Here is a 12,698-nt window from a genome sequence, read left to right as displayed (position 1 = left end):
AGAATGCAGAAGAAAAACTAGATAACTGGGAGCGCCTAAAAATCAAACACCTATGCTCATCCAAAGGCTTCACCAAAAGAGTAAAAAGACTACCTACAGACTGGGAAAAAGTTTTTAGCTATGACATTTCTGATCAGCGCCTGATCTCTAAAATCTACATGATACTGCAAAAACTCAACTGCAAAAACACAAATAACCCAATTAAAAAATGGGCAAAAGATATGAATAGACACTTCACTAAAGAAGACATTCAGGTAGCTAACACATACATGAGGAAATGCTCACGATCATTAGCCATTAGAGAAATGCAGATCAAAACTACAATGAGATTTCATCTCACTCCAACAACCACTCCCACTGCTGTCGAGTTGATTCCAGCTCCAATAAGGCTGGCATTAATCTAAAAAACACAAAAGAATAAATGTTGGAGAGGCTATGGAGAGATTGGAACACTTACACACTGCTGGTGGGAATGTCAAATGGTACAACCACTTTGGAAATCCATTTGGCACTTCCTTAAAAAGCTAGAAATAGAACTACCATATGATCCAGCAATCCCACTCCTTAGAATATATCCTAGAGAAATAAGAGCCTTTGCACAAACAGATATATGCACACCCATGTTTATTGCAGCACTGTTTACAATAGCAAAAACATGGAAGCAACCAAGATGCCCATCGACAGATGAATGGATAAATAAATTATGGTATATTCACACAGTGGAATACTATGCATCAATAAAGAACAGTGAGGAATCTATGAAACACTTCATAACATGGAGGAAACTGCAAGGCATTATGCTGAGTGAAATTAGTCAGTTGCAAAAGGACACATATTGTATAAGACCACTATTATAAGAACTTGAGAAATAGTTTAAACTGAGAAGAAAATATTCTTTTGTGGTTACGAGGAGGGGCAGGGAGGGTGGGAGAGGAGCATTCACTAATTAGTAGATAAGAACTACTTTAGGTGAAGGGAAAGACAGCACACAATACAGGGGAGGCCAGCCCAATTGGACTAAACCAAAAGCAAAGAAGTTTCCTGAAGAAACTGAGTGTTTCAAAGGCCAGCGTAGCAGGGGCAGGGGTCTGGGGACCATGGTTTCAGGGGATATCTAAGTCAATTGGCATAATAAAATCTATTAAGAAAACATTCTGCATCCCACTTTGAAGAGTGGCGTCTGGGGTCTTAAATGCTAGCAAACAGCCATCTAAGAGGCATCAATTGGTCTCAACCCACCTGGATCAAAGGAGAATGAAGAACACCAAGGACACAAGGCAATTACGAGCCCAAGAGACAGAAAGGGCCACATGAACCAGAGACTACATCATCCTGAGACCAGAAGAACTAGATGGTGCCCAGCTACAACCAATGACTGCCCTGACAGGGAACACAACAGAGAAGCCCTGAGGGAGCAGAATAGCAGTGGGTTGCAGACCACAAATTCTCAAAAGACCAGATTTAATGGTCTGACTGAGACTAGAAGGACCCCGGTGGTCATGGCCCCCAGACTTTCTGTTGGCCCAGGACAGGAACCATTCCTGAAGCCAACTCTTCACACATGGATTGACTGGACAATGGATTGGAGAGGGATGCTGGTGAGGAGTGAGCTTCTTGGATCAGGTGGACACTTGAGACTATGTTGGCATCTCCTGCCTGGAGGGGAGATGAGAGGGTGGAGGGGGTTAGAAGCTGGCAAAATGGACACGAAAAGTGAGAGTGGAGGGAGAGAGCGGCGAGCTGTCTCATTAGGGGGAGAGTAATTGTGAGTGTGTAGCAAGGTGTAAACTCTATGGGGCAGTTCTACCGTGTCCTATAGGGTCGCTATGAGTCGGAATCGACTCGACGGCACTGGGTTTTTTTTTGTTTTGTTTTTGTTTTTGGTTTTTAGCAGGGTGTATATGGGTTTTTGTGTGAGAGGCTGACTTGATTTGTAAACTTTCACTTAAAAAAAAAAAGCACAATAAAAATTATTTAAAAAAAAAAAGTTTGCCTAAAGGGAGGATGTGGGAATAGAGTTGAAAAGATCTCAGAAGGGAAATTTTATCTGAGCTGAGCCTACAAGGAGTTTAGGATTTCACCTGCATAGTAAAAGTAAGATCTGGAAAGGATGTTCCAGGCAGGAGGAAGTGATGAGTAAAAGCCTTCCCTGCCTTGTCTAAGCTGATTCCTAAAGATTTCTGAAATCCCAAATCACTACTAGTGTAGTACTCAGCAAAACCCTCCAGCTTTAGTCAATGGACTCTAGGATTTTTTTTTTTTTTTAAGCTGAATCCCTTGCTCTCTAACTCCATGATTCAGATTCAAACAACACCATTCCTCTTTAGAATCAGGGGTCATGATTGCTAAGCCGGTCCAAAACCATCACTCTAGTTTCTTTTAGAGGAATGAAACAAAAACGAAAGCCTTGTTTTCAGAGAAGGGGAGAGGAAAAAAACAACTCCCTCTGGGTCTGGAGCAAAATTAAAATTTAAGAGTTACTCAGCAGCCTAGCAAGTCCCAGAATGAAGCCAGTGTGAAACCTGCCCTTCAAAGTAACTGGAGTTGACAAAACTAAACTTGCTCAGCCACGGGGACAAAAGGAGTTAATAGAGGCAGAAGTCCACCTTTTATCTTTCACCTGAGCATGTCCTTTTCAAATGCTAAGTGCAACTCTGGCCAGCTGGGCGAGGGAATTTAACACCATCATAAAAAAAAATACCAACACCCAGGCTAAGGGGGACAGCTCGCCTTGTGTCATGTGCCACCCAGGGTTTCAATGAATAAGGTAATAACAGGAAAACATAGCTTCCTCCTGCCAGGCCTGCAGTGCTGAGCTGTAATTACCCAGAGGCTGACAGTCAATGGAAGATAAGCATCCTTTCCCATCCTCTAACACACCATGCCCTCCAAGGGAAGCTTGGCACCCTGCACTGTAAGTACTAATTTCCACACGTGGTTCTAACCCTGGGCATTTGTTCCAGTAAGTGGACAGACTCTATGCTTGCGGTTGGGAAGAAGCATTGTTCTATGGTGCCCGCTAAGAGCCAGTAATGAATGGCTATGCTGTTATCAGCAGAGAGGATCCCAACAGCTGAAGAAATACCCAGGATGTCTACTCTGGGAGGCTTGTTATTTTTTTCTTCCGTATTTCCAATTTGGAGAAGCTGGTGCTAGTAGAAACAGCACATTCAATGGTCTGGATTTTTAAAAGCTAAGTTTTTGCACATGCCCTGTCCCCACCAGCCCATACAAATGAATTATGAGGACAAATGAATTTGTTTGAGGACATTGTCACTTTATGGTTTATTAAAGGCAGGGTTGGATTACCCAATAAGCAAGGTAAGCACAGGCTTCCTTGTGTGTATTTATTAACCTGTAGTGAACAATTTCACCACATCAAAACCATGGTGAATTTGTTTACCACAGATTAGTAAATACACACAAGTAAACCCACGTGTACCCTGCTTAATGTTAACCAGTTAATCTACCCCTGATTAAATGTCATATTGGAAGGTACTCGATTACAGGCTGGAAAGGGCTCTTGAATTAAGTAAAAAAATTGAGGCTGAGCCCAGCTGTTCCTCCATTTCCTGTAAATACTGAAGAAGAAGAAGAAATAGGTCGCTTTAGAGCAGGAGTTCCTAAGTGTGGTTCCTGGGACCAGGAGCATCAACATCACCTTGGGACTCGTTAGAAAAAGCAAGTCTCAGCCCTACCCTGCAGACCTAAAGATGAGGAAGGTGTTTTAACAGCTTCTCCAGCTGACACTAATGCACTAGAGCTGTGGTTCTCCACCCCCTGCTGGCCTGTTATAATCACCTGGTAAACCTCTTATAGAGGAGCCCTGGTGGTTTAGCGGTTAAGCACTAGGCTGCCAACCAAAAGGTGCAGGGGTTCGAATCCACCAGTGGCTCCCTGGGAGAAAAACGTGTCTGTCTGCTTCCCTAAAGATTTACAGCCTTGGAAACCCTGTCTACTCTCGTATAGAGCCACTATGAGTCAAAATCAACTCAATGGCATCAGGTTTGGTTTAAACTTTTCATAGGAGTCCTGGTAGCATAATGGTTAAGTACTAGGCTGCTAACCGAAAAGGTGATAGTTTGAACCCATCGGCTGCTCTGAGGGAGAAAGGACCTGGAGATCTGGCCCCATAAAGATTGCAGCCTAGGAAATCCCACGGGGCAGTTCTACTCTGTCCTATAGGAACACTATGATTCGAGATCAACTCGACTGGACTGCACACAACAAACTTCTCATAGTGCTGCCCCCAGCCCCAGACCAATTAAACTGAAATCCCTGGGACGAGGTGTAGGCACTACTGTTTCTGAAAAGCTCTCCAGGGGATGCGAATGTGCAGCTGGAGTTGAGAGCCACCTTATGCTACAGCAAGACAGATCTAGAGAAGACACTGGGACTTTCTGATTTTCTGTTTTGTTCAAAGTAATAATGGCTACTGAATGAATCTCTTTCCTGGAAGAAAGGCTTTTGAAAAGAGGAGAGATCTCCATCCTCAGGAGCTGGAAAGGTCAGACGAAGGGCTCACCAAGCCCATCAGAATCTTGGCCCAAACTAAACGGTAATAATAGTATTTAATAACTCAGCCAGCAAAGACAGTTGCTCACCCTGGGGGAGGGGGTGGGAAGGTCCCACAGTCAGAATTCAGTATAAAAGCATGTGCTCAAGGGCAGTAAAGAGTGACAACACCTCCCACACACCTCAAGTCCAGATGCGATGCCACAGTCCCCAAGGGGAGCACGCAGCCTCCCACTCACTTCCTGGCTTTGAAGCCCTAAGTACTGAGGGTGTGTGAGGCAGCAGCCTCTTCTCGCTGGTGTCTGGTGTAACTGACTCTGCAAAGTGATGACAACCTGTCAGGATAGAGCTCTGGGGGACCATCCCCTGCTCTACAAATGAACTGTGAACCTGTGAAGCAGGGCCATTTTTCCATCTAAGTCAGGAACTTGACTATCAGCCCATTATAACTGTATTCCCCAAACTGGGTCCATTAGCATATTCCCAGGATCCTTGATACTCTCCAACCTCCTCCCCCTATTACAAGGCATCTGAGCATTAATTACTCAAATGTAAGAAACAGTTGCAAATTAGCTTTTCAACAGGAAGAGTCAGGATTCTTTAGGAAGCTCCTGTAGAAATTATGGGTCAACCCTTATGTCCCTTATTTTATTTTTTAGTGTAAGGAGACTTTACTGAAAACAGAATACCTGAGGAACCAAGGATTACATACAAAACAAAAAAAAAAAACAAAGCCAAAACAGGGGAAGTTCTAAAGAACAGGAGAGAGTGAATGAAAAGGGGATGGGGAGGGTTTTTTTTTTTTCTTTCCTTCTTCCCATTTCTTTAAAAAACCAACACAAGAAAACACACACACACACACAACCAAAGTTTGTTCCTGAGTAGAAACATAAGTATGGCAGAATTGAACGCTCTATTTTTCTCTCTTCCAAAGGCGAAAAAAAAAAGAAAAAGAGTAAGACCAAGCTCTCCCTTAAAAAAAAAAAAAAAGAAAAAAATCAAGTAGCAAAGACTGGAGCCGGCTCAACAGCTGGCTAGGAGATGTGCTTATGGAAACAATATACATTATTAACGTCAATACCAGAGTGAATCTGGAGTGTTCAAGCTCTTGGGAATTATATCATCTCTCCAGGATACAAGAAGAGAGATAAGAGGGAAAAAAGAGAGGTAAGTCTCTGTGGTTACACAGACTTTGGAGTCAGACCGAGTCTGACCGGGTTTGAATTTTGGCCCTGCCATTTATTTGCTTCTGGGTCTGGGTTTTTGGGGCCTTGATTGTTAATGAAGTGTGTCAGTTTTGGTTTCTTCATCTGTAAAATGGGAATAATAATCCTTAGCCCTAGGATCAGGGTAAGGAGAGAGAACGCATGTCATGCATTTAGCACAGTGCCTAGAATACAGCAAATAAAGTAGCAGTTGTGACCATTAATTATTCAGCCTTAAAAATCCAGCTAAAGCTTCACCTCTTTTGTGAGGTTTCCTTGACAAAAAAATGCTAGACACACACACATGAACTCTTTTGTAGCTCCAGTACCCTATATTATACATCTAGAACACCCAGATTACATCCCTCATATCAATTACTTGTTTACATGTTTGTTTCCCCTACTAAGGATTTTCTTGAGAAAAGAGAATGTGTCTATGTTCCCTCACATACCAGGTGCCTCATATTATTTCTGAATGAATGAACGGATGGATGGATGACTGAATAAAGCAAGCTACTGCATTTACACAGTAATGAGATCAGAAGCTTAACTACAATGGTAAGAATAGAAAGGAAGAAACAGGAGATCTCATACAAGGAAGTTGATGGTAATGATTGACTACAGGATAAAGAGATAAACGAATGCTGTTCTGTAGAATTTTCTAACTGTAGTCAATCACAGATGAGATTCATCCACGAAGCAATTGTCCTTAGGTTTTCCAGGGAGGAGAGAAAGAGGGGAAATGTTCACGCATATATTTAGACGGCATTTGTTGGTTGTTTGGGTCTACACGGTCGTCTAAAACCAGTCCTTTCCTGGACCAGAGGTCCTCCTGAACACTACTCAAGAATAAGGGTGGAGTTGCTGAAAGAACCTAGGTCGTGTCAAGAACTCTTACCTCCCTCGTCCAAGTCTCAAGAATTCTGTGCCTGTCTCTAAGCATTGCCTCTCAGCCTTTACCACCATCACCATTCCACCTTGCTTAACATCATCTGCAGATTTTGCCCTTTTGGAAACCCTCCGCTTACTCCCACTGAGGCTGATGCTTCCTTTGGTCTTTGCTTTTGGATGCAACCCTGCCTTAATCTCTGAATGGTGTCTACCAAACACACATTGGCTTCACTGCCGCAGCCATCCCCCTATCACCACCCCAGTCTCCATCCTATCTCTGGTGTCCAGATCTGGACAATCTGCTCATCCAAGGAAGGAGACAAGAGCCTTAACCAATTTCATCATTACTGGAGACAAGTGGAGGAATGAAACTCATGCAAATCAGCTAAGAAAGTAGACAAGAGGGTTTTCTTGGTCGTTTAAGGATAGAAAACTCCCCTCACACCCCTGCAAACCAGGAATTGAGTATAAAGACAAGTCATCTGAAAAGTGCAATAATGTCCATGAGAAAGCCCGACCAATAAGAAATATGGTGACAAAATGTCACATGCTTAATTCCAATCCTCAAACCATATTTCAGAGAATTAGGAGTTAGTCATGGACAAGTAGGCCTGCTAAGCAAGTCGTTGACTTTTATCTTTAGACTTCAACTGCTATTCATCAGCATCAATATTTTAGAGCTTAATCAACTCAGCTCTAATCTGAGTCCAGAACATTTCCATTATCATGAGGGCTTACCGCATCCTGACAGCTGAGGACCTCCAAAATGCTATGGAGTAATTCCACACAGTACTTCTTCTCCTGGACCTGGTGGTGCATCTCATCCTTCTGCTCCAGCAGTTCCTTCAGTTCTTTGGTGATGACAGGAAGCAGAATGTCCCGGCATTCTGAAATGAAGGCAGATCAGAAGCGTTGGGGCTTGCTCATTTTTTTAGTTTCTTTTCTTTCTTTTTCTTAGATAATTTTCATTAAATAAATACTGCATGAGTACATTCTCCCTGTAAAATTTTTAAATATTAAAGATTGGTTAAGATTTTCTTAGAGCATCACTCACAATTCTGGTCCCTCCCTCTCCAAAAGCAGCTGCTGCTACTTTGTTCTACATATTTATATATACATACATAAATCCAAAAGGAGCCCTGGTGACACAAGGATTAAGCACTCAACTGGTAACCAAAAGGCTGGCAGTATGAACCTACTGAGCAGCTCCGCAGCAGAAAGACCTGGTGATCTGCTCCTACAAGGATTACAGCCTAGAAATCCTATGGGGCAGTTCACATGAGGTTGCCATGAGTTGAAATCGACTCCACTGGCACCCAACATATAAATGTATCAGTATAAAACATGCACTATCAATTTGATTTTGCTTCCAGATAAGTACGTCATATCATGCTGTGAATATAAACCTTCAAGATATTTTTATATGATTCGACATATATGTGTATCAGTTTAAATATATATAGCGTCATTTTGTTCTTTTTTGCTTTTTACTTAAGGGGACTACTCTGTATGAATTGTTCTGCACCTTGATTTTTTACACTCACCAATATTTCTTGGAGTGTTTTCTATGTCATTACGTATAGACCAAACACAAAAACCAAACCCGTTGCCACCAGTGGATTCCGACTCACAGCGATCCTATAGGACAGAGTAGAACTGCCCCATAGAGTTTCCAAGGAGTAGCTGGTGGATTTGAAATGCCAACCTTTTGGTTAGCAGCCAAGCACTTAATCACTGTGCCACCAGGGCTCCAATTACATATAGGTATCTGCTATTTTTAACTGTTTTATAGCATTCTCTATTATGAATATATTTGTTTACTTAGCCATACACTATTGACGGATACTTTTTACTAGTACAAACAGTATGAAAATGATCAACCTTCCACTTGCATCTTTGTACACACCAGCTTTCAACTGAAATGAATTAAACCTTTCGCAGAGAAAGGTGTCTGTCTTGATGTTGCTGCCTCGAGAAATTTCTTGAAAGTTCTGACACCTTACACAGCTTTGTTTCTATACTTTCCTTGAAAATAGAAAACTTTGATACTAAAAAAAAAAAATTCCAAAAATGTTTTAAGTCATTCACAGCCAGATGGCCCTAGAGGTGGGAAGTGAATCATACACTCCAGAATTTCATTTTAATTCAGTCTAACAAATAGACATTGAACATCCTTGGTGTGGAAGGCACTAGGACTGGAGGTCCAGAGATAAGATATAGTTCTTGCCCATTGTTGTTGTTAGGTGCTGTTGAGACTATTTCAACTCATAGAGACCCCATGTGGTAGAGCAGAGCTGCCCTATAGGGTTTTCTAGCCTGTAATCTTTACGGAAGCAGCCGCTGGGTGGTTTTGAACCACCAACCTTTCAGTTAGCAGCCGGGCACTTGACTGTTGCACTAGCAGGGCTCCTTGACCATTAGGTGCTTAAAACCCGACAGAGGTGTTTAACAATGAAAATGATGAGCAATGGCAGAAGGCAGAGTAAGATACAGGTGGGAACAAGTAAAGAACATTTCTCATTCTGTCAGCCCAGCGTCCACGCTCCCTTCTTCTGGCACAGCAACCTGACTTTGCTATGGGGATATAATCCTGGGGAACTATTATAGGGTGCCTTGTTTTCCTCTGGATAGGGCTGAGCACTTGAGACCCCAATTAGGATGGCCCCTTGAATTTGAATCTAAAGAAGAATTTAATAATAGTAGTTTCTGAGATTGCTAATAAATATTGACTGCTTACAATGTCCCTGGAGAAGGATATCATGCTTGGTAATGTAAAGGGTCAGCGAAAGAGAGGAAGACCCTCAACAAGATGGATTAACACAGTGGCTGCAATAATGGACTCAAACATAGCAACAATTGTGAGGATGGCGCAGGACCAGGCAGTGTTTCATTCTGTTGTACAGGGGGTTGCTATGAATCGGAACCGACTCAGCAGCACCTAACAACAACACAATGTGTCAGGCACTGTTTTAAGTGTCCTGAATAAATTACCTCAGGTATTTCTCCCAATGACTCTATGAGATAGATATTATTATTTCCCCATTTTGCCGATGAGGAAGCAGAGGTACTTGACCAAGTATACTCAGCCAGAACATAATGGATCCAATCTGACTGTGGAGCCTGTGCTCCTCACCACTGTACAAAGAGTACAGTCTTTCTTGACTGCTCAGAGGCGCCCTGTGGAAGCTGCCCATAGGTGCCTGCTGCTTCCACTGCCAGAGCTGCTCTGGGCCTCTCCTCTGATGCCTGTTTTCTGCAGCTTTTCCTTTGAACTACTCCCTATCTTCCACATATATTTGTTTTTACTTAAAGTTACCAGAGTCAGTTGCTGTTACGTACAGCCAAAGAATTCCAACTGCCAAAGTCACAAAATGTCATGGCAGCTTAAAAAGAGAGAATAATCTCTATCAAGAAAGGCTTTACAGGGGGCGGAGCCAAGATGGCGGACTAGGCAGATGCTACCTCGGATCCCTCTTACAACAAAGACACAGAAAAACAAGTGAATCAATCACATACATAACAATCTACGAACCCTGAACAACAAACACAGATTTAGAGACGGAGAACGAACTAATACGGGGAAGCAGCGATTGTTTCCAGAGCCTGGAGCCAGCGTACCAGTCAGTTACGGCACAAGCACAGAGAGCTGCTCCACCCCCCTGAACTAACCCCGGGAGGGGGACCAGCCGGTTCCACGGGCGGTGTGGGATGCAGCCGGTAGGAGAAGTCCCCGGGAGGCAGTGACTGGTCTTGGAGCAGAAAGAGCAGCATCCGAGCCGGGGAACCATCCCGCAGGGATTTGGACTGGACGCAGGTACGGCATAAACACGGAGAGTTGCTCCACCCCCCTGAACTAACCCCGGGAGGGGGACCAGCCGGGTCGCGCGGGCGGCGTGGGACACAGCCTGTAGGAGAAGTCCCCGGGAGGCAGCGACTGGTATTGGAGCGGGGAGAACAGCGTCCCAGCCGGGACACTCGGTCACGGCACAAGCACGGGGACCTGCTCCACCCATCTGAACTAACCCTGGGAGGAGGCACAGCTGGTTCTTGGAGGCGGCACGGCCACGAGGCTGGAGGGACGAGAAGTCCCCGGGAGGCAGCGACTGATTTTGGAGTCGAGAGGGCATCGTCCCAGTAGGGGAGCCTTGACGCTGGGCGTGGGGCTGGAAGCGGAGGATCTGACCGTGACTCCAGCGGGCCAGACCCCCCGGGGGCAATCTCCACACAGCCAGCACACATAGGCGACGCGCCCGCGGGAATCTCAGATATAATAGTCATTCCAAGCAAGACAAGCAACTCTGGCTATATTCTGAGGTGCTACTCTCCTATCTCTCTGTTCCCTCCCCCACCCTCCCCAGGCAGCTTCATTAACATCTGAATAGCCTGAGCCAGAGGGAGAACTCTGATAGGGATCTGACTGCAGTTTTTTTTTAGCGGATTTTCTGGAAAAACTAGTTTCCCAGTGATGGCTCGGAGACAACAATCCATATCAAACCACTTAAAGAAGCAGACCATGACAGCTTCTCCAACCCCCCAAACAAAAGAATCAAAATCTTTCCCAAATGAAGATACAATCTTGGAATTATCAGATACAGAATATAAAAAACTAATTTACAGAATGCTTAATGATATCACAAATGAAATTAGGATAACTGCAGAAAAAGCCAAGGAACACACTGATAAAACTGTTGAAGAACTCAAAAAGATTATTCAAGAACATAGTGGAACAATTAATAAGTTGCAAGAATCCATAGAGAGAGAACATGTAGAAATCCAAAAGATTAACAATAAAATTACAGAATTAGATAACGCAATAGGAAGTCAGAGGAGCAGACTCGAGCAATTAGAATGCAGACTGGGACATCTGGAGGACCAGGGAATCAACACCAACATAGCTGAAAAAAAATCAGATAAAAGAATTTAAAAAAATGAAGAAACCCTAAGAATTATGTGGGACTCTATCAAGAAGGATAACCTGCGGGTGATTGGAGTCCCAGAACAGGGAGGGGGGACAGAAAACACAGAGAAAATAGTTGAAGAACTCCTGACAGAAAACTTCCCTGACATCATGAAAGACGAAAGGATATCTATCCAAGATGCTCATCGAACCCCATTTAAGATTGATCCAAAAAGAAAAACACCAAGACATATTATCATCAAACTCACCAAAACCAAAGATAAACAGAAAATTTTAAAAGCAGCCAGGGAGAAAAGAAAGGTTTCCTTCAAGGGAGAATCAATAAGAATATGTTCTGACTACTCAGCAGAAATCATGCAGGCAAGAAGGGAATGTGACGACATATACAGAACACTGAAGGAGAAAAACTGCCAGCCAAGGATCATATATCCAACAAAACTCTCTCTGAAATATGAAGGCGAAATTAAGATATTTACAGACAAACACAAGTTTAGAGAATTTGCAAAAACCAAACCAAAGCTACAAGAAATACTAAAGGATATTGTTTGGTCAGAGAACCAATAATATCAGATATCAGCACAACACAAGGTCACAAAACAGAACGTCCTGATATCAACTCAAATAGGGAAATCACAAAAACAAACAAATTAAGATTAATTAAAAAAAAAAATACACATAACAGGGAATCATGGAAGTCAATAGGTAAAAGATCACAATAATCAAAAAGAGGGACTAAATACAGGAGGCATTGAACTGCCATATGGAGAGTGATACAAGGCAATATAGAACAATACAAGTTAGGTTTTTACTTAGAAAAATAGGGGTAAATAATAAGGTAACCACAAAAAGGTATAACAACTCTATAACTCAAGATAAAAACCAAGAAAAACGTAACGACTCAACTAACATAAAGTCAAGCACTATGAAAATGAGGATCTCACAATTTACTAAGAAAAACGCCTCAGCACAAAAAAGTATGTGGAAAAATGAAATTGTCAACAACACACATAGGAAGGCATCAAAATGACAGCACTAAAAACTTATTTATCTGTAATTACCCTGAATGTAAATGGACTAAATGCACCAATAAAGAGACAGAGAGTCACAGACTGCATAAAGAAACATGATCCATCTATATGCTGCCTACAAGAGACACACAAACTAAAACT

The 12,698-nt window shown here is 42.8% G+C and overlaps 1 protein-coding gene across 3 annotated transcripts in view; it reads right to left on the bottom strand.

Moving 5' to 3' along the window:
- The window catches only part of DOCK2 (dedicator of cytokinesis 2), a 558,619-nt gene that overhangs the window by 336,151 nt on the left and 209,770 nt on the right, over positions 1–12,698 (bottom strand). For all 3 annotated transcript variants that reach the window (XM_010592406.3, XM_064279098.1, XM_023551366.2), the window contains one exon: positions 7,350–7,498. In XM_010592406.3, coding sequence (XP_010590708.1) covers positions 7,350–7,498 — 149 coding nt within the window. The remainder of the gene's footprint in view (positions 1–7,349; positions 7,499–12,698) is intronic.

Source organism: Loxodonta africana, chromosome 2 (genome assembly GCF_030014295.1).
Source record: "Loxodonta africana isolate mLoxAfr1 chromosome 2, mLoxAfr1.hap2, whole genome shotgun sequence".
NCBI classification, from domain to species: Eukaryota; Metazoa; Chordata; class Mammalia; order Proboscidea; family Elephantidae; genus Loxodonta; species Loxodonta africana.
Note: the sequence above shows the minus strand (reverse complement) of the source record. Positions and strands in the feature narration are given on the sequence as shown.